This window comes from Pan paniscus, chromosome 13 (genome assembly GCF_029289425.2).
Source record: "Pan paniscus chromosome 13, NHGRI_mPanPan1-v2.0_pri, whole genome shotgun sequence".
Classification (NCBI taxonomy): domain Eukaryota; kingdom Metazoa; phylum Chordata; class Mammalia; order Primates; family Hominidae; genus Pan; species Pan paniscus.
The window spans coordinates 77,238,810-77,261,368 of NC_073262.2; the positions used below are offsets into that span (position 1 = coordinate 77,238,810).

The 22,559-nt window shown below is 41.5% G+C and overlaps 1 protein-coding gene across 4 annotated transcripts in view; it reads right to left on the bottom strand.

The window, feature by feature from the left end:
* WIPF1 (WAS/WASL interacting protein family member 1) overlaps positions 1 to 22,559 on the bottom strand; it is a 123,699-nt gene that overhangs the window by 15,025 nt on the left and 86,115 nt on the right. For 3 of the 4 annotated variants that reach the window (XM_034954545.3, XM_055108791.2, XM_034954546.3), the window contains 3 exons: positions 10,964 to 11,052; positions 6,736 to 6,865; positions 628 to 804 (listed from right to left, as the gene is read on the bottom strand). In XM_034954545.3, coding sequence (XP_034810436.1) covers positions 628 to 804; positions 6,736 to 6,865; positions 10,964 to 11,014 — 358 coding nt within the window. In that variant the 5' untranslated portion in view covers positions 11,015 to 11,052. Of the gene's footprint in view, positions 1 to 627; positions 805 to 6,735; positions 6,866 to 10,963; positions 11,053 to 11,176; positions 11,344 to 22,559 lie in introns of those variants that run through there. The other variant, XM_034954548.3, reaches the window with a different exon arrangement.

Here is a 22,559-nt window from a genome sequence, read left to right on the forward strand (position 1 = left end):
TGCAAAGTTTTTTATCTAGGCATTCATGAGCAAGTTCAGTTTTTCTCTACCATCAGATTCATAGACAATCCTGAAGGACTCATGTCCATGGCTCCCTGCAGAGACTCCTGAGAACCACTGGCACTGAAATACCAAATATTTGTCATGCAAAACACTTTTTCAGATTTAGTGAGATTTGTAATCATATTCCACAAGACGTGCTCCATCGTGTTTGAAAAGCGGCTCACAAGTATTTACTCTACTAGACAGCTGGGCTACCTCACAAAGAAAGCTGAATCTGTCAGGTCACCAGGCAGATTTCCAGGGCCAGCAAGTTCTATTTGCTCCTCCCTTTTCTTCCCACTCCAGCTAACCCTTTAGAAAAGTAAAAAAAAAAAAAAAAAAAAAAAAAGTACAGGTTACCCCCAAAGACACTGGGTGAAAATTTCATAGTTCTGTGTAGCTGTCTGATCCTGGTTAATAATAATAATAAAGCCTAAATTGAGTCTCTTATAAAATAGTGGTAATATTTCAAACAATGTACAATATTTTAATAAGGGCGAAGAGCCTTAGAGGCTATGACCAGCCTCCAAACTGCCAAACTCTGCCTTGTCTTCAGTCACTCAGACACAGGGAAACTCTCCTTACCATTATCCCTGTTGGCCGTGGATCTCAGCTTCGGCATTCCAGCCTGGAACAATCCTCCCAGACCTGGAGGTCCGCCCCCTCCAAAACTTCCACCGCCTCCGCCACCACCTCCTCCGCCAAATCCGCCGCCTCCACCAAAGCCACCACCACCGCCTCCAGCACCAGCTCCTTTAGGTTCTGCAGAAGAAGAAACACCCGACAGACTATGCCCCCTGGTCTGGCCCAGGTAAACCATAAAACAACAGTACAACAGGGAGCTGGCCGGCTCTCGGCCTCCAGCGGACAACTGGGATTTCTTCATTAAAATGCAGGATTTTAAGAGTTCCCTCAGCTCAGTCAGAACTGCCTGCTCCAGGCAGTCCCAGGCCCAGTGGTGGAAGAAACGAAAATAAAGGATGATTTGTCCCCACACTCCCCACTTGACTGGCTGCCACATGGGTCAGTATCTGTTTGTTCCGTATCCTAAGATTTGGCAAATAGAAGGATCTTCAGGCTGGGCGCAGTGGCTCACACATGTAATCTCAGCACTTTGGGAGGCTGAGGTGGGAGGATCGCTTGAGCCTGGGAGGTCAAGACTGCAGGGAGCCAAGACTGTGCCACTGCACTCCAGCCTGGGTGACAGTAAGACCCTGTCTCAGTAAAAAGGATCTTCAAAGAAAGAGGGTCGCAAGGGAGGAGGAGATGCCATAAAAGGTGAGAAGAAAGGAAAGAGTTAAAAAGAGAAGAAAATAAAATATCTCATAATTTCACAAATATACAAATATCCAGGCTGGGCACAGTGGCTCACACCTATAATACCAGCACTTTGGGAGGCTGAGACTGGAGGATAGCTTGGGCCCCAGAAGTTTGAGACCACCCTGGGCAACAAAGTGAGACCTCGTCTCTACGAAAATAAACAACAACAAAATGTAGCCAGGCATGGTGGTGCACACCTGTAGTCCCAGCTACTTAAGAGGCTGAGTGAGAGGATCAATTGAACCCACTGAGGCTGCAGTGAGCTATGATTGCACCACTGCATTCCAGCAAAAAAAAAAAAAAAAAAAACACTAAGCAAATATCCACAATTGAGTTATACTTTTTCCCATCAGTATTTTTCATTTTATGTGTTTTTTCTTAAAATTAAGAACAAATTAACTAAGCAGTATTAAGCCTGCTTTTTTCATTTAACACTTTGTTAGCACTTCTTGTTTCATACTCTTTGAAAACATAAGTTTAAAGGATTGTATTGTATTGTAGAACATGAATGTATTACATTAAAATTTATTTAACTATTCATTTGATGGCCCTTTAGATTGCTATTAATTTTTTAATATCATGAAGCCCAATAGTAGGCTTTAGTAATTTAAACATTTTTTGCAATTTGAGAGGGTATAAAGATCTTGTTTTATTTTGAATTTATCTGCAAAAAATTGTGAAAGATTTTGATGGGAGGCAAACAAACAAACAAAAAGATTACTGAGTATTCTGTCTAGTCTTCTGGGTTACTTTCCATTGTCTTTGAGCCACAGTATTTTATCACTCTGAAAGGCATAGAAAACTGATACTAATGCAATGGTATTTGTCCAAAGAAGTGCAAATTAGTTGTGTTTAAGCCATGCTTATACCCTCTTTAAAAAAATTATCTCTTAATTTATGTATGTATGCATGTTTGTATTTATGAGCTTAAACATTATTTAAAGTCCTCTTTCCAAAAAACTATGTTGAGTTTTTGATAAATAGTATATGAAATCTACAAATTAATCTGGGAGAACTGATACTTTTATGATATTTAGACTTTCCATTTGGAGATGTGGTATATTTTCCCATTTATTTATGTCTTCTGGATTTTTTGGCAAAGTTTTTTAGTTTTTATGATATATATTACACATGCTTTTTGTTAGGGTTACTTCAAAGTATTTTTGTTTGCTGAAATTGTGAAAGGGATGTTTTTCCTGTTATATTTTGTAATTGGTTATTTTTGGCACCAGGAAATTGTATTTAATATCTAATAAGCCACTTTGCTATGTTTTCTAAATAAAATTTACTAAAAATGTATTATCTTGCATTTTCTAGTACGCACATGGTCTTCAAATAATGACGGTTTAAAGCCTCCTCTTCTCTAAGAGTTGTATGTCTTATTTCTGTTTTATATAAGTAATTACTTTGATGGGTAAATTTCCATAACAATGTAAATTATTAACGTTTCTAAAGGCAATCATGTTCTGATATTAATGAGAATCCCTCTGATATTTCAAAGTTAATATGAATTATTGGTTTGAAATAGGTTTTTTCCCTTTCTAAATATTCAGTCTATGGATCCTTCTATTTTAGGTTTACAAGAATTTCTTATAGCATGAAATTTTATCAAATGCCTATTCAAGATCTACTGAGGCTTTTTTATGGTCTTTTTTATTTGATATGATGGATAGACTTTCTAACATTAAAAATGGGATAGGCCAGGTGCAATGGCTCACACCTGTAATCCCAACACTTTGGGAGGCCAAGGTGGGTAGATTGCTTGAGCTCAGGAGTTCAGGACCAGTCTGAGCAATATGGTGAGATTCCCATCTCTACAAAAAATGAGCCAAATGTGGTGGTGCATGCCTGTAGTCCCAGCTAGTTGGGAGGCTGAAGTGGGAGGATCCCTTGAGCTTGGGAGGTCAAGGATGCAGTGAGCTGTGTTCATACCATTACTCCAGCCTGGGTGACAAGACAAGACCCTGTCTCCAAAAAAAAAAGGGGGGGGGGATAAACCCTGGTGTTGGTGAATTATTCTTGTAACATCTGATTGATTTAGATTTGTTTTTTGGTATTTTAGTGTTCTCTTATCTATGATGATTAAGTGGTCCATAACAGGGTTTCTTAATTATAAACATTTTGGGACAGATAATTCTTTTTTGTGGGTGGCTGTCCTGTCCTGTTCTTTACAGAATGTTTACAGCATCCCTGGCCTCTACCCACTAGATGTCAGTAGCAGCCCTCCCTGTCCCCCAAAGTAGTGACTAAAAATGTCTTCAGACATTGTCACATATCCCCTGGAATGCAAAAATCACCCTCAGTTGAAAACCACTAATGTACAGCTTTCTTTTTTGTATGTGCTGCCTTTGTCAAGTTTTGACATTAGGATCATGCCAATTTCATTACAATTATTAGATAGCCTTCCATCTCTTAATATATTGGGGAATGACTTATACAGTATTTGAATTAGCTGTTTCTTAAAATTTGAAAGAATTTGCTAATAAAATAATCTGGCTCCAAAACTTTTTGGAGAGAAAGTAATTTAATAAAGTTTTTATCTTTTCCCTTGCTCATTGAGGTTTCCTGAATAAATGTATGCTTTTCTTAGAAAAGTACTTTCTTTAATATCTTAAAACATTTTAGCAGATAACTTTATTACACTACTTTAATTTTAGAAAATATGCTTTGAATCTCTTATTTTATCTGCTTTCTGAGTTCCACTTTTATTCATTTTTATTTCCATTTTCTGGATTAGGTTTATCATAAATTTGTGTTAGTTCTGTATCTTTTCTAGATGTGGAGCTTTCTGAGATGCTTATGGTAGCTCTGCTGTGGAAGAAATAATCTGATAATAACTGACAAGAATTACTTCACCTAACAGGATAAATCATATAAGACTAACAATTTCTAGAAGTGTATGCAAAATTGTTTCCATATAAAATTTTGCTAATAATATTAATATCGCCCTTGTCATTCAAACACTATTCATTGACGAATGACACATTTTGGAATACTGCACTTCACAGGACACGTTTACATGGTACTGAAACTTTAGAGGGACTCCTGCACTATCAGACATCACCCATTACTATTCTTTTTTTTTGTTTTTTTGAGATGGAGTTTCACGCTTGTTGCCCAGGCTGGAGTACAATGGCACGATCTTGGCTCACTGCAACCTCTGCCTCCTGGGTTCAAGCGATTCTCCTGCCTCAGCCTTCCAAATAGCTGGGATTACAGGCATGCGCCACCACGCCTGGCTAATTTTGTATTTTTAATAGAGATGGGGTTTCTCCATGCCTCAGGTGATCCCAGCCTCAGGTGATCAACTTGCCTCAGCCTCCCAAAGTGCTGGGATTACAGGTGTGAGCCACTGTGCCTGGCCCATTAGTGTTCTTAACCTGCAACATCTGTCCATCTTTCAGAAAGAGAAGCTAAAGCTGAGGATTAAGCTTTCAGATTATTTTTTCAGTAATTAAACTGTAGGACAGGGCTGAGTTATCACACATAACCATGGTCAACATTTTGACATACAGCCCAGGGAGGTTTCACATGCAAACAGATACAAAACTGTGGATAAACACTGCTGCTTGCAAAGAGCTTGTGACAGCAGTATAGGTGTCCAGTTGAGTGTGTGGACAAGGGCCTGCACTGGACTGTATCTTCCTTCCATCAAGGAAAGCACATTATTAAACATCATGGAAGAGAGAAGGACTAACACTATTTCCATTAAATGAGAGAAGTGGACATTGAAGAATACAATTCTTCAAGGTTTCCACTACTGGATTCAGGAATAGGTCTAGACTGTCCAGCCTCCTTCAACAGAGCCCTAGGCTCCCTCTTGCAGTGAGGAGAACCACAGGCCTCTGTCCTAGAGGTCAGCTCCTCTGGCCTCATACCAGGGACCATGATTCAGATGGCTATTGGAGGGCTTGGAGGGCTGAGGGATTAGAGGGAATATATTATAACCACATTCGTTTTGTGGGCATTTTGACTTACAAGTCAGACTGTGTCAAGAGTTAAATACCTTAGTTCCTTTTTTTTTTTTTTTTGAGACAGAGTCTTGCTCTGTTGCCCAGGCTGGAGTGCAGTGGCACAATCTCAGCTCACCGTAACCTCCACCTCCTTGGTTCAAGTGATTCTTGTGCCTCAGCCTCCCGAGTAGCTGGGACTACAGGCATGTGCCACCACACCTGGCTAATTTTTGTATTTTTAGTAGAGATGGGGTTTTACAATGTTGTCAAGGCTGGTCTTGAACTCCTGGCCTCAAGTGATCCACCCACCTCAGCCTCTAAAAGTGCTGGAATTACAGGTGTGAGCCACTGCGCCCGGCCATAGTTCCTTTTTGAAAGCAGTGCATTCTCACTCGCAGCACTTTGCCCGGTAACAGAACAACATTCAAAGGCCTTATCTAGGTCTTTCACTTTTCCTTTTTCCTCCCAAACCAGTAGTCCATCTAACTCTGATCCTTCTTCTTCCTTCTCTACTCATTAGGCATTTCTCCCAGAAAGTTCCCCGAAGCACTTCTAATCCTTTACTTTGCAAAGATTCTGCCTCATTATTCACTTGTTGACAAAGCTCCATCTGGTGATTTTGGAAGGTCAGTCTATTTCCTGTTCCATCCAAATGGGATCTGTAGTCTAGGATGAATCTTGGGGACATCTGGCAGGCAAAGGAAGGCTCTAGGAATGTGAGGAGACAGCCTTAAGATCTACTTATTAATTGCCAGTAGAATTCTAGTCATGGATTATTTTTTGTCCTGTTGTAAATGTTAATAAGTAGCCTTGTTCCAGAAAGTACCTCAGACTTAGGTGGGTTGATAAGTGAAGTTGTGACCTCATTTTCTTTCTCTCTAAGCTCCTAATAATTGTATCTTACACTTGAATTACACTTTCCAGACAACAAAACATTTTACAGGCATTATCTCATTTGAAGCTCATGACAAACTTGTGAGGTCAATAGAACATGTATTATCATCTCCATTTTAAAATGAAGACAACAAGGCTTGGAGATGGTACAGGATGGATGTGCCAGGTCTTGAACCCACAGCTTTTGATTCCAAGGCTAGGGCTCTTTCCATATTTTATGCTGCCTCCTCATCTGTGGTGCCAGGAGCAATGGGTTAATCTCCAGAAAGTGTTGTGAATAATGCAGAGAATTGCTGCTGTGTACGTCTTGGACAAAGAATTATTATACTGGCTTCTTGCAGCATTAGAGGGGAACCCAAGCCAAAGCTGCGGCCTACAGGGAGTGATACAGTCCCTTATTTTGCTAGCTTTGCAGCTGTTGTTAACCAAAAAATAATAATAAAATAAAAATTGAGGGGTGAGGGTAGGGTTGATTATTAGGCCATAAACTGTTCCTCTCCATGGTAGATAGCCTTTTTTCACTTACTGTCCAATATTGGTGCACTTCTGTCATTGGTGACCGTCTTCTTTAGTTTCTTCCCTTTGCTGATATCAGAAAGGAGAGCATTTCTCCCAGCCTGCTCTGTCTTATTCAAGGTAGGCTTCTCTGTATTGGCCTGAAAAGGAGCCATACAAACAAGTAGTCATCTCTTGGGTTAAAATCATGCATTGTAACACTCGGCTGGGAAAGGTTGGGTACAGGAAGCTTGTTGTTAAGGTTCTTGGTGATAGGTTGTAAATTCTCGACAAGTTTTAGACCCCATATCTTTCTTTTTAAGATCCAGACGTTTGGAAGCAGATGCAGCAATAAATTATGTTCATTTTTAAGGGAGGAAGAGTCAGTCCTTGATTAAAGTCTCTGAAAATTCAGACCACAATCTGACTGAAACTAACAGGGCCAGGTTAGGGTGAGATGACTAGACACGAGAAAAGAATTTTAAGTCTGGGAGGATTCTGCAGGACATTACCAGGCGTCATTCACTAGAGGGTACCCTGAAGAATAACTTCCTTTTCCCATCTTTTAGAACTACCCCAGTGCAAGGGAAAAACTGTCTCTAGCAAAAAGAGTCAGCTGTATGTTTTTTAAACCCACTAAAGTTCTAGAAAATAATTCCCTCTGTGTATATTGCCAAAGATGCTTTTTTTCTCTTTTTAAGTCAGATTTATTAAGGTGTAATTTACATATAGTGAAATCACCCTTTTTAGTTACAGCTCTATGAGTTTTGACAAACATATACAGTTGTGAAACCACCGTCACAATCAAGATATAGAATATTTTCATTACTTCAAAAGTTCCCTCATGTCCTGTTGGCATGAGGTGTTTCTGATGTTTAATTCTGATGAAAGCTTAGCTCATGGAAATTGCAGAATGGACAAAAATGCTGCTTTAACATGTTTGATTATTTTCTTATATTTCCAGAATTCCTAGGAAAGATCCCTACCTACTATGAAATTGGGATCTTGTTCCTTCAGGGAGTTGGGGACACTAAGAGACCAGCAAATGGACTTAGATGTAGGCACCTGCCTGTGTGCCTGTGTCTATCACACTTGGAAACTGGCTAGGTCTTGTCTGCCTCAGGGAGAGTCTGGCTGCCCCAAACCCACAGGTCCTTTCTAGGCTGGCCCCAGCCCTTCTGACAGGGATATATTTCAGATTTGCCAGTTAGGGCCACAGGAGGAAAAGCTGGGGAAATGTATGGCTCAATACCTTACCCAGCCTTTAAAAAACAATTTTTTTTTAGAGACAGAGTCTCATTATGTTGCCTAGGCTGGAGTGCAGTGGCTATTCACAGGTGTGATCATCATGCAATACAGCCTCGAACTCTTGGGCTCAAGTGATCCTCCTGCCTCAGCCTCCTGAGTAGTTGGGCTTACAGGCACGAGCTACTGCTCCGGGCCTAACTCAGCCTTTTATTAACAGAGTTAGAGGCAAAGGAAGAACTCAGAAAAACCCTGAAGTAGGCTAACCAGAATTGCAGTGGTAAAGTTGGAAGCATCTTGAAATAACTAAATGATGAAGTATTACTTGCTTATGATAATAATAGTTAACATATACAGCTTTTACTCTGTGCCAGGCACTGTTTTCAGCACCTTATGTGTATTACTTCATTTAGCCCTTATCAACCCTGTGAGTTATTATTTCCATTTTACAGACAAGGAAACTGAGGTATAGGGAGTTTAAATCATTTGCCCCAGGCACCTAGTTAGTTGAGGAGATGCTGGGATTCAAACCCTGGCAGTCAAGAGCCTTCCCTACAAGCTGATAGAAGGATAAATGTGGGCTCTAAAATGCCCCTCCCCATCCAGCCCCAACACACCACTGAAGCATGCTTGTTAAAAGTTTCTCTGCTGTCCTTCCAGAAATGCTCTCTGCATACACAGTTTGCTTTTGCTAATGGGATTCTCCTCTATTGTTCTGCAACTTGTTTGTTTTCAACTTAACATACTTTGGATGTCCTGGAAAGAGCTCTTAACATTACCTGCTGTCTTCATTTTAAGGATGAAAAAACTCTGAGGCCTAGAGAGGTTAAGTGATGTGTCACACTGGATCTCTTAACAGTTTTGGGTCAGCAACCTTCAATAGCCTCCTGTTCTGCCTCAAAATTTATTTTGACAGCTGACCTCCCTGGGTGCGAACTTCTCTCGTGTTCAGGGCCCTTAATTATGTTGTTTCACAAGGGCAGTGTTCTATGATGGCCACCAACCCACCTTTTCCCTTTCTTCATCTCTATATTCTATTTATCCAAAATCTTGCTTTGAATTAGGTAATAACAGATAGAAATGAGTTGATAAGATAAGCAAGGTTTCCCAAACTTCAAGCATTCTGGTATAAGATTCATGATTTTTGTCATCTTCTCATACCACCTGTGTTATTTATTTAATATTTTTTATTAAGTCAGTTCACTATAACCCACACTTTTGGGGAAACATGGATAAATGAATCCTGCTATGTAAGCCAGATTGGAGGTTCTCAAACTTATCCATGTGAAGGACCAGCGTTTTTTTTTTGTTTTTTGTTTTTTTGCGACAGAGTCTTGCTCTATCACCCAGGCTGGAGTGCAGTAGTGCAATCACAGCTCACTGCAGCCTTGACCTCCTGGGCTCAAACAATCCTCCCATCTCTGCCTCCAGAGAAGCTGGGACTATAAGCACGCACCGCCATGTCTGGCTGGCTAATTTTTAACATTTTTTTTTGTAGATATGGGGGTCTCGCCATGTTGCCCAGGCTGGTCTCGAACTCCTGGGCTCAAGTTATTCTTCCAAAGTGCATGCCTGGCCAAGGACCAGTCTTTTGAAAAATATTTTCATCAGGAACTGACGCTTTTGTAAAATAACAATGAATTATTAGAAAAATGAATTAGTTTTTTAAAAAAGACACACAACATCCAATCTTAGAAACAGAAAACTACTGTCAAATTGCTAGAAATGCTTCTAAATGCTTACTTTCAACTTCTGTCCTCATCACTTTGGGGACTCTTAAAAAGCAGTTGGAAGGCCACACTCTGAGTAACAATAAGCTAATTAATAGGCAGTTCTTCTCACTAGGTTTCAACCTCAGATGAGTTATATAAATGTGTCTCATGGAAACCTGGGGCAAGAAACTTTCTCTCCAAGCCTCAGTTTCCCCATGGGAAAATGGTGAAAATGAAGGAACCATCAGTGTGAGGCTCCTCCTCAGTGAAGGCTTCACAAACTGGAGAGGGCTTTGTAACAGAGCGTATCTTGGGGCCTTTCCATATGACCAAGTGGAGGGTTGCCAAATTCCTGGAAGAGGGCACACTAACTTCCCCAAAGAGGTCTATCAAAGGAGCAGGATAAGCCAGGCACAGTGGCTCATGCCTGTAATCCCAGCACTTTGGGAGGCCGAGGTGGGTGGATCAACTGAAGTTAGGAGTTCAAGACAAGCCTGGCCAACATGGTGAAACCCCGTCCACACTAAAAATACAAAAATTAGCCGGGCGTGGTGGTGCGCGCCTGTAGTCCCAGCTACTTGGGAGGCTGAGGCAGGAGAATCACTTGAACGAGAGGTGGAAGTTGCGGTGAGCTGAGATCGTGCCATTGCACTCCAGCCTGGGAGACAGAGCGAGACTCAAAAAAAAAAAAAAAAAAAAAGACCAGGATGAATCCACTGAAGAAATTCTTTCAGGAAATAAACATCTAAATGCCTAAATGCAAGTATAGATTTAAAGGAGGATGTGAATGTGTATGGCAGAGGTGGTGGAGGGAGATATTTGTCAAAAACAGATTGGGAAGAGGGGAAAAGGCAGAAAAAAAGAAAGGAGTGAGACCGGAAGACACTTTAATGGAATGCACTGCAGGCAGAGACCTGGGTTTCTAGACCGTCCAGCCCAGAAGTTAAAGGCCAGACATTGAGTTCATCTGAATGAAAACAGTGCACACTGGTCTCAGAACTGCTCCTGCAAACCCTATCTTGGGCCAGCACATGTCCCTGCGCAGATGCGGCAGAAAACACCTCATCAGCCACATTCCACCCTTGTACTATCCATCACATGAGACCTTAAACAAACAAAACCCTTCGTGTTGTTTGTATTTGCTGGGTTTCAGGATTTGGCTTACCCTGGGCACTGGGAAAGCCTGTCATATCACATGTAAGCCAGAATGCAAACACATTTAATACAAACACATGCACGCCAGGTTTTGGCTTCATTTGGCTTGCTTTATGCATAGAAAGTGTTTGGGGAGGAGACACTCACCAGTGCAAACGTCGGGGGCGGCGGGGGTGCTGGAGGGGGAGGGACAGGCATCTTGGGCAGTTATGCGTTCAACAGTCTTGCTGATAAATCTGGAAAAACAAGAATGCCATCATGTATTAGATGTAATCTTAGTAATACTGCCCTAATCTGTCTTCACTTTCCCACCAAAGTGACAGCTCCACCTAGCTCAACTCTTAAAAGAGATGGGCTTACCTTTACACCTCACTGCTAAAACATTACTGTTCTGGAAGGATCCCGGCAGAGGGGCTTCTGACCCGAGGTGCTTGGAGAGAATGGAGGCCACATCCAGTGCCTTACTCAGCTCCATTCCCCCACCCACTACAGTAGGCCATGACCGACCCAGGTGGGCCCAGTTAAGCAGGAAGGTCTCACACAACTGCTAGGATGTATCCTGGCCAAGTTTCACTGAAAACAAATTCACTTCAAGTGGCTTCTCCTCTTCGCTAATTTCCATGACAATCCTTTCGTGCTCTCCCACGCCCTCTGGCTTTCTCCTCCCATTCTTCCTGACATTCGCCAAGTCTGTGTGTGCACTGCAGGAATATGAAAATGAATCTACTTTTAGTCCCGCCCTCAAAGTTCCTAGTCCTCCAGGGAGAGGGCATGGAGAATGTAAGGTGGAAAGCAGGGAGCAGCAGGTGAGGCGGGGTGGACGTGTGGGGGTCAAACTTATGTTTGGAGCACTCAAAGACCAGCCATCCCTATCTCTGTGCTCCTTAGCATTTCCTCAGAGGATCTAAGCGAAAACAGAGCGGGCATGAGAAGTCAGACCTAGGACTCCCAGGCTGTTTACCAGAAATGCATTTCATTTAGAAGAGCCTGTCTTACCTTTGTTTGGGTAAAAAATTATATATAAATAAAATAAAAAAGAAGAGCCTTTCTGCAGAGTGTGCTTGCTCTGAGAACAAAGGGAAGACCAGATTCCGTAGCTGGGTAGGAAAGTTTAGGGACCCCAGGTGGGTGAGGGGGCAGGGTGGAGAGGGCAGCCTGGCAAACACCAGGGCCAGGAGAGACAATGGCCAGGAAGTGCCTGGTGAGTTACACCAGCCAGGAGCCCTCTCCCCATTTCCTCTAATCCTTGTAGTCCTGTTCCTTCGCCTCACTAGAACCCCTGCTCCCTCTGCCCTGTCTAGGACAACGCCTCACCCACTGTTCTCATCCCTAAGCAATGCCAGCTTCTCCCACCCCATCCTTGCTACACAAACTGTGGTCCTGGATGGGCAGCGTGGGCACCACCCAGAAGCTGTTAGAAATGTCAACTCCCAGTCCCTTTTGCCCCCAGCTGAATTCGTTTCAGCATTTTAACAAGATCCCTGGGTGATTCATATGCACTAAAGCCCTATATAGAGATCGAGCCTTAAGCCAGCGGGCAGTCTGGGTCACTGGCCACCCGAATAACATTATTTCTACAGGACATGTGTCCCAAATTTTAAACTGCAGAATTATATTTCTTTAAAAAATTTTTTTAAATTTTTTTTTGGAGATGAGGTCTTGCTCTGTCACCCAGGCTGGAATGCAGTGGCATAATCATAGCTTACTGTTGCCTCAAATTCCTGGGCCTAAGCAATCCTCCTGCCTCACTCCTGAGTAGCTTAGCTAGGACTGCAGGCATATGCCACCACGCCTGGCTAATTTATTTTTATCTTTTATTTTTGTTGTGATGGGTCTTGCTATGTTGCCCAGGCTAGTTTTGAACTCCTGGCCTCATGCGATCCTCCTGCCTTAGCCTCCCATAGTGCTGGGATTACAGGTGTGAGCCACTGTGTCAGGCTTTTTAAACTCCCAATAGTCCGTTAATTGCAAAAAACAATTTCTTAGAATTTAAAATATTCATTTAGTTCAACCACTACAAGTTAATGTGGAAAACTGAAACCTAAACAAATACTTTCTATTGAGATAATGCTAGATAGCTTGCTTTCTGTGAACAGAAATGGACTGGAGAAGCTAAGAAAGACACTGCTGGACTTGTCACAGCCGCCGGGAAACAAGAATTAAGACAGTTCGGAAGAGTCCCATTCAAAGTGGGCGGTCTAGAAAATGAAAATTTTAAATTCCACAGCAGCAACAGCAGCTCTCATGTATGGAGAATCTGCTGGATCCAGGGCTCTATCCTTGCGTGGTCTCTGACTCCTAAGACAGCGGAAGCCAGCATCACTGTGCTCATTTGATAGACTCAGAGAAATTAAATCACTCCCTAAAACACCCTGAAGCAATTCATTCAGTCATGTCCTTTTGCTTCCTGCTCTTCTGCTGGATAACACTGCCTCACTCACTCACTGCCCTTTTAATGGTCTGATAAACACTCTCAGGCAGGCGAATTAGTGCCACAGCTCACCTGTTAACTAGGCTGGAATCTGTTTTCAGTAAGAGACTGTCTCAGGCAAGGATTCTTTTAAAGTATGTTTCTTAAATTGCTCTTTCTGGCATGACATCAATTAGTCACCCATAGGGCCACATGGGCATTGTGAGCAGGACTGGGTGCCTGTGTTAGGGGGTCCTCCATCAAGGGGCATCTCCAGCGGCACATTCAGAGGCCTTGGAGTCAGACGTCTCCTAGGACCAGCAGGAATGAAAGGGATCTGATTCAGGCCTGACTACTGCGAAAGATGCTGGAGCCAAATCAGTGGTATGACCAGAGTTGGGAAAGGCTTACCAAGGAAGGGGGATGCCCGGTGGGCCCAAGAGATAGGCTGTGGGAACAGTGCATCCATGTGCTTGATCGATGAAAAATCCCTCAAGACTATTTTGTCTGACTCCATGTTCACCGATTAACTTTCTGTCATTCTGTGATCCTAATATCTAGGAAGGAGTGGATATTCTGGTCACCTAACAGGAACCTCTTATGGGTATGGTTGTCATGAGTTCGGCTGTCGTAACAGAGATCAAATTGAACTTCTGTCCTGCACAGCTTAGGGGGCAGACTGTGGAATGGGGACCCTTTCAGGGGCTGCCACCCTGAAAGGCCTCCTTAATTATTTTACAATTCTCTGTTGCTACTGTTTTAGTACTGTCTGTGCACTAACTGACTTGTATATTAACTTCTGGATGACAGCTCCAGGGAGGGCGTGTTAACTTCGTGGTCCAGAGGGCTAGTGTGGGAGAAATGGCAACAGTCATGGCTGGGGCCAGGGCCAAGGCCAGATTGCAGAAATTAGCAGGCAAAAACAAGGTTCAGGGAGCAAGATGCTATTAAAGGGTCTGAGGTATTGAAAGAAGTGCTGCCTTTCCTTCCTGGCCACTTCAGATGGACAGTGGGGAGAGGGTCTACGGGTGAGGGCTCTCACTTTTTAGAGGGTGGTGCAGAACTAAGTGCTCTTTCCTCTTTTCCTCTGCGAACTTCTGTTTGCATGGCTTGCTTTCCCTGGCCCCATCTCTCACTCCCCTCCAGATTAACTGTCCCTTTCCAATCTCAATGGTAACATAGATGAGGGAGGCTGCCATGGCCTCTCTCCTCCCTTCTAGCTGAACAACTGCTGGGCACGGTCTGGACTTCTCCAGGCTGGGGCCTCAAGGGAAGTGTGTGAGAAACCCCAGACTCCAATACTGCCACCTCACTCAGCCCCTGGATCAAAGACCAAGCTCGTGTGCCCCAACACTGGGCCCACCGGCCACACCAGGCCCACTTCTTGGCTGTCTTTCCACCAGCCTATGGACTCCACGGGGTCTTGCCAATACCTGGCACAAAGTAGGGTTCTTACTAAATATATATGCAGTGAAAGAACTGTGTATCACACAAACGAGCCGAGTGCTGGCCACTGGAAGGGCTCCCAGCATCACCCCACCGCACTGTGAGATCTGGGCAAAAGAATCTGCCCTATTTCAGAGGGGCTTGCTAGTGTTGCAGACTGGAACTTACTTTCCTGGCAGCCTCCAACTTCCCCAGAGAAGTAGAGCCCCAAGGCCCTGGGAGAGGAGGGCTTCCCTCGTCTCATGGACTTGACAGCCCACATCAGAGCCACAGCCAGATCTTACTGAAGGCCTTGGCCCTAGAGCACGGATCCTAACAGACCAGGCATTCCTGCCTGGATCCTCACACCCAGAGTCTGTGGATAGAATTCAAGGGTTCATGAACTTGTATGAAAAAAAAGTACATATTATTTCTACTAAGCACTAACTGAAATGTAGCATTTCCTTTGATTATGAATGCAGGCCACAAACCATAATATCTGATATTCTTTCACCAATAGTTTTCATGTGATATTTTCACATCATATTACAACTACACACCAACAATTTTCAACATTCTGGCAACGTTTAGATCCATTGCTAGATCTTGTTGTTTAAACCATTAATAAAGAAGTACATATTTTAATAAATTAGTTTCCTTTGTAATTCTCTGTATTTTATTTTATGCATTTAAACGTAGACACAAAAGGGTCCCTTTGGGACTGGGAGTGGTGACTTATGCCTATAATGCCAACACTTTGGGTGGTCAAGGTGGGAGGACTGCTTGAGCCCAGGAGTTTAAGACTAGCTTGGGCTACAAAGTGAGCCCTTTATCTCTAAAAATAAAATAAAATAAAATAAAAACAAATTAAAATTAAATTTTTTTTAAAAAAGGAGTCCTTTGGGCTTTACCAGTGGGTTTATAGAATGAAAAAGGGAGAACATGAGACCTTGGTCAGGCAAATTTGGTTCTGAATCCTTGCTCTGCCACCTGGCAGATTCAGATGGGAATTTGTTTTTCCCATCTGTTAAATGGGAAGTTGCTGAGCAGATTAAATGAAATGGTGTGTGCAAGGCTTTCAGCATGGCCTAGGGGAGCAAAGCTGTCAGTGGACAGGGCTTAGCTCTTTCCTTCGGAGGGTGAGGATGGGTCCTGCTGGTACAAGCTGCTGAGTGCCTGGCAGAGGAGGGATGGACCTGGAGGCTAGTCTGAGGGGCCACAGCTTTGCTCAGTGGCTGTGGGTGGATCTGCCTGGGTGGGAATGAGGCTGACTGATGACTGGGCCTCCCAGCATTTGGTTCTTCCCTTGGAGATGGGAGCATGGCAGGAAAGGCAGCTGATTTGGGTGCAGGAGAGACCCAAGAAGGGAAGGGACTCGGCAGCAGTTTCCCAGTGTGGTCAGTCATCTCCTGCATCAGAATCTGCTGTGCCTGTGTCCGGCTTCCCAGACTAGTTGGGCTCTCAGCAGTGTCGGATCACATGCCTACCCACTTGCTGGGCCTTGCCCTCCTACCCCACCCCAACCCAAGCAATGAACTTTTAAGAAGTCACACTTTTCAGAATTAATTTCTTTTTAAGAATAATTTCAATGTTAAGTAACTTTCATGATAGAAAAGCCAGACTTTCTAAAATCTTTACTTGGTGTGTTGACTTCTACAAACACAAAGAAAACTCAAGGGACAGAAAAGGCTTTTGTTTTCACATACAGTATTATGGTCTGAACTATGTCCCCTGCAAAGTGATATGCTGAATTCCTAACCCTCAGGACCTCAGAAGGCAACTGTATTTGGAGATAGGGTCTTTAAAGAGGTGATTAAGCTAAAATGAGGCCATTGGGTGAGATCTTAATCCAATTTGACTGGTGTCCTCATACAAAGAGGAAGAGACATCAGGCATGTGCTCACACAGAGGAAAGTCTTCAAGTGAAGACGCAGTGAGAAGGTGGCTGTCTGCAAACCAAGGAAAGAGGCTTCAGAACACACCAAACCTGCCTACATCTTGATCTTGGACTTCCAGCTTCCAGAGCTGGGAGAAAACAAATTTCTGTTATTTGATCTACCCAGGCTGTGGTATTTTATTATGGCAGTCCTAGCAAATTAATACACATGGCTTTAACAACATACATTTGTCTATTATCCATTGTGGAAACAATAAGATAATGGCCTTTGAATAAACTATCCATCAACTGATTTCTCAGCAAGATATTTCTGGATTGTCATACGTTAAAAAATTTAAAAATCAGCCAGAACCCTAGAGTATGTAAGTGACTGCCAAAGGTTTATTTAATAAGTGAATGAATCATTCAAAAATAATCAAATTTTAGGTGAAAATAGCTGAAGTAACGGGAGGGATCTAGCAATAACCCTTTCGTAAGGAATTGGCTTTATGGGTTGAGAGAACAGAGTGAAATAATTTGCATAAATGACTTTAAAAATTTACTGTTTCTTCTTTGTTGCCTACACACACACACACACACACACACACACACACACACACACACACACGCACCACCCCAACATTTAGAAATTCTGGACTTCCTAGTTCGTTCTGTGAATGAAATGGCTGGCATCGTTGGTCTTACTAGAATGCTATTAGGTCAACATCATGGTTTAACACTTACATTTAGACAACATTCACTGATCCCAGATCAACTAGGGCATCTTGCAGCCTGGACTGACTTGTTAAACATGCAATGTTGGCTACAACGAGCACTGTGAGAGAAAGAGAACTGCTCAGCCCACTCCCCAACAGTACAGGGGACACATTCTCCTCAATGTCATGGCCAACTAGAGGTCAACCATAGCTCACAGTTCAGTCCAGACGTGCCCCAGGAAACTCAGGGTTTCTTCTTCAATGTGCTCATCTAGGAAAGCAGACTCATCCCTGAATGTAAAATGATTGCCTTCCTTGGGATCAAGAAAGTTAGGTAGTTATTTAAATAAACTGTTTCTTAGTTTCATAGCCAACTTACAATTAATTCTAGATTGCACTGCCTAGGGCCCACACTACAGAATGACATGAGTTGGGGAGTGATTCCTAATAGTCCCCAGTGAACACAGTTGACAGTCCTCCAAAGGCCGGTCTCTAATCCCACGTGGGCAGAGGTTCTATTAGAGAAGATAAGAAGCAGCTTTATCCAATTACGTTTATCATTAATTTGGACTATTCAAAAATATAAAGCATTTTGCTCTATAAATGTTGCTAAAAGTAACCCCTAAATACTACCATACCTAAAATGAATGGTGGAAAATTAAACTTCTTTTCCCCCAAAAGATTGACTCAATAGAGGAATATTTTATTTGCTGGGGGTGGGGGAGGGTATCAGAAATAATATAACCAGATAGATTCAAAAATCCAACTGCTCTCTTGCCCTCATTATTTTCTATTTTTATTTACATTTATTTATTGCTTTTTTTTTTTTGAGACAGAGTCTGGCTCTGTTGCCCAGGCTGGAGTGCAGTGGTACGATCTTGGCTCACTGCAGCCTCCACCTCCTGGGTTCAAACAATTCTCCCCTGCCTCAGCCTCCCGAGTAGCTGGGATTACAGGCGCGCGCCATCACACTTGGCTAATTTTTGTATTCTTGGTAGAGATGGGGTTTCACCATGTTGGCCAGGCTGGTCTTGAACTCCTGACCTCACGTGATCCACCCGCATCAGCCTCCCAAGATGCTATGATAATAGGCATGAGCCACCATGCCTGGACTCATTTATATTTTACTTTATATATAATGCTCTTAACTCATTTTCATCTATGTATTTCTTGAGTGCTTTTGGCATCTTCAGGTTAGTTTTTTGTTTGTTGTTGTTTTCTTCGAGATTTCTTTTTTTCCTTTTGTATTGTAGAGAATACAAAAATATACAAAGATGAAAAAAAAAGCACTGAAGTTGTATTTAACCACTAAAGGAAGCACTGAATAATAATTAATTTTTATGTGAAAAAGGGTTGGGGGTAATAACCAGAGGTAACTCTTTGTTATTTTGATACATGTCCTTCCAGCTCATAAATACATGTACATCTCTCTCTCTCTCCCTCTCTCTCTCTGTGTCACACATACACATATACACACAATTGTTTGACAAAAAAATATTAACAGAACAAAATTTATAATACATGTAACACAAAAGTGTTTTCCTGAGAAAAGGTTTTTAAATTCATATTGAGTTATTACAACCATAAAAAATAACTGCAAGGGCATTCATTACAAAGACAGTGAATCCACTCCAAGTCACCCTGCAAAAATAAAATCATCGAGCAAACTCAAATTGCTGCTAAGACGGTGAATTTTAAAAAGCATGTCGTTTTGGGATTCCTACTCAATTATTCTTGATTCTATTCTTTAGATACTCCTCCATGATGCAAACTTAGCTGGATGTATTTAAGATCTGAAAACCATTAGAACTAATTAAGATGAATTTGGCTTTGTTCTTCAACTTCCTGTAAAAAATGCTCAACAGGAAAATTGATGCTCGCAGTAAACCACAGTCATCCTGTTTCTTTAACACAATCTTTTCACAGCTGCAGTTGCCTGGAGTTTCTATTTTATGACGCCAGTCACTGTGCAACAGCTCTACCATCCCTTCCCCCCAGCATGTGGTCTGGCCATTTTAGAAACTTTCAGTACCTTTGCAGAAAGGTTCGTTTCTATTATTGCTACTCTTCCTCTCTCCAAGCTGAAGGTCCTTGCTCAGAGCAATAAGCCATGGATACAAGAGGGGAAACAGAAAAGGCAGCTGGACTCCAGAGGAAGCAAAAGGCAGAGAAGAGGAAAACAGCTTTATTAGCAAATCAGCAGCCTCACCCAGTTGGTTCTTATGCATTGTTAGTCTCCATTTGAGCTGAATGTGGAGCACACGCTTGCCATATACAGAATCCCTCATTTCTCAAAATGTACTGCTCTTTTCTCAGTCAATCATCATTGAAAACAATACTTCAGCGACGTCTGATTAGGTTGTCTTCTTAATGGTAAATGTCAATTTAAGTCTGCTGAACCTAGAAATGCTTCTTTTATAGTTCTTTTAGATAAGGAGGTGATTTATTTTGGCGGGGAGTAGGAAAGGTGTTTTTCAAAGAAGACACTTTGAAGCATCTCTAACATCATTAAGACTGGCTAGGAGCTTGGACACAATTTTACTGCAAGAGTACTGCTAGGGAAATAAAGGTTGCTATGAAGTAAAATTATTTTTTAATCCACTATTGTGCACATTTAATTTTAAAATTAATACAAATTCACAGACATCGAAGACCCTTTTAATAGTGAGAAAATGAAGGTGAGCTGAATGACACGCCTACCTGTCATTATTTAACTGAAGGAAAGGGAAAGGCAACATTTTTTATTTTATCCATATAATTAAAGAGTAGCAGGTTTTCTCCCATAATCCCCATCTCTTTAAGGGGTTCAAATCTCCAAGCTAAAATCTGCCTAAATCACTATCACCACATTTAGTTCTACCAGAGGATTAAGATGTGCCACTGTTTCTCTCTCTCTCTCTCTTTCTCTCTCTCTCTCACACACACATACACACACAGCATATATGTCAGCACACTTGATATATACTGTATTCATTTTATCATTGAAAGTACAGCTTTATGATATAAGCAGAAGTGTCACCAAGTTTACCTCTGAAGAAGTGAAAAGACTTAAAAAGGAAAATACCTTACTTGAGATTATTAGTTTTAAAGATATTTACTGTTGCTGTGACATTTAAAGCAAAACATTTGTAATCTCAGATTCCCAGGCCGGAAAAGCACCTCAAGAAATCATACTGGCTGGGTGTCGTAGCTCATGACTATAATCCCAGCACTCTGGGAGGCCAGGGTGGGAAGATCGCTTGAGCCCAAGAGTTTGAGACCATCCTGGGCAAACATAGTGGGACTACAAAAAAAAAAAAAAAAAAATATATATATATATATATATATATATATATAAAATTAACTGGGCATGGTGGCACACATCTGTAGTTCCAGCTACTTGGGAGGCTGAGGTGGGAGGACTGCTTGAGTCCAGGAGTTTGAGGGTGCAGTGAGCTGTGATCATGCCATTGCACTCCAGTGTGGATGACAGAGCAAAACCCTGTCTCAAAAAAAAAAAAAAAAAACAGAAAAGAAAAAGAAAAACAGAAATCATACAATTTATAATGTTGCTTCCAAGCTGCACTTGTGAAAAAAAGCTCTTACAATTCAGATAACTTCCTCCACATTTAGTTGTTAGGTGGCCTTGGGTAAATTACTTAGCTTATGTAAGTCCGGTTTTCAAAATAATAGCACCTACTTAGTAGGGTTATTCAAGAGTTAAATGAAGGAGTGCTTAATAAGTATTAGCCATTTTCAAAAAATAAAATAAGCAAAGGTGAAGAACATAACACAAAATAAGTGGTCAGTAAATATCACAGTCTTTCCCCCTATTTAACCACGAGAAAGAGAAACCATGAGCTGATTTAAATCAGCCTACGTGTGTACACCCATGCAAACTTCCATATTACAAGTGAATGGTGAAGGGAGATGTGTATAAAGTGCATTTCAAATTTCTCAGAAAAGCATACTGATTAAGGCATTCCTTATTCTAGTATTTTTTTACAGTTTTAATTTTCAGGACAGACAGAGGTATTTATGGCAGTCCAGGAGAAATGCTTTTTTCAACAACAAGCACATGTTTAACAGTTTGGACAAAATGAGTCAAACCTTAAAGCAGAAATATATCATAATTTAAACAGCCAGAAACTTCCAGAGTAAATGATGTGTGTTCATAAAATGTTAAGAAGGCTTCAAAAGGTCATAAAACTTGAAGGGTCCAGGAATTCAGTATCACTTCATCTCATATTTTAGGTAGGTTGGGGAACTTCCAGCCTACAGGCCAGATTTAGAATTTGATCAGATCTGAAGTTGCTGCTCGATCCCAGGAACTAATTTTCACCACAGGGAGTTCTCTGAATATTTCAGTCCACCCAGAGTATGTGTAACCCTTAAAAGGTTAGATATTAGAGTAGCTGAAGCGCTATGAGCAAATAGCCCATGAATAAACTTTTCAAAGAGCAATAGAAAACCTGACTTAGTGAAAAATGACTTTCAGGTAAGTCATTTAATGACCTTAGACTGATAAAAGGAAGAGTTTTGACATGATGATATTCCAGTTCAGAAGAACAAAGCTTGATAAAGTTAACACATAGCACTGTAGTCCAAGTGAATTGTAAGAGTATGATTTCCACACAGATCAACCAGTTTCTCATCTTCCTTTCTCACTGTCCTGTCCTATTCTTTCCCCAGTCTTTCATCTTTCTCTCTACCAAGCTGTCTTACTTTGCTTAGTCAGAATCTTTCAGTAGCCTTTTCATTTACCACCTCTCCATTCTCTACTACATATACTAGTTATGCCATTAAATTATTTAAAATAACTTGTATGCCTGTAATCCCAGCACTTTGGGAGGCCGAGGCAGGCAGATCACTTGAGGTCAGGAGTTTGAGACCAGCCTGACCAACATGATGAAACCCTGTCTCTACTAAAAATACAAAAACAAAAAAAACAAAAAACTTGTACTTAGTGACTAAAGTTATATGTGCCTTCTGAGTTTTTTAAAGCTTTATTTTATATTTCTTCACGGGGAGAAAGGAACATAAGTCAAATTGTTTCTTCCTACATATTCTAGAAAAAAGTTTTTTAATGTAAAAAGTTTCCTTAGTTCTGCTCTATAAGTCTCTGAGTAGATGGCTTGAAATTTTAAAAATCACAATATTTTATGCCAAAACATTAATCATATTAAACATAAAGTTATAACTAATGCTGTAGAATTTGATTTGCGATAGTAATTGTGCACACACTGTTATAACAGGAATAGACTTATTCTAAAAGACAAATCGTATTATAAAAGACTCTGCTTAGAAATGGTTTGAGTTTTGAACTTAAATAGCACA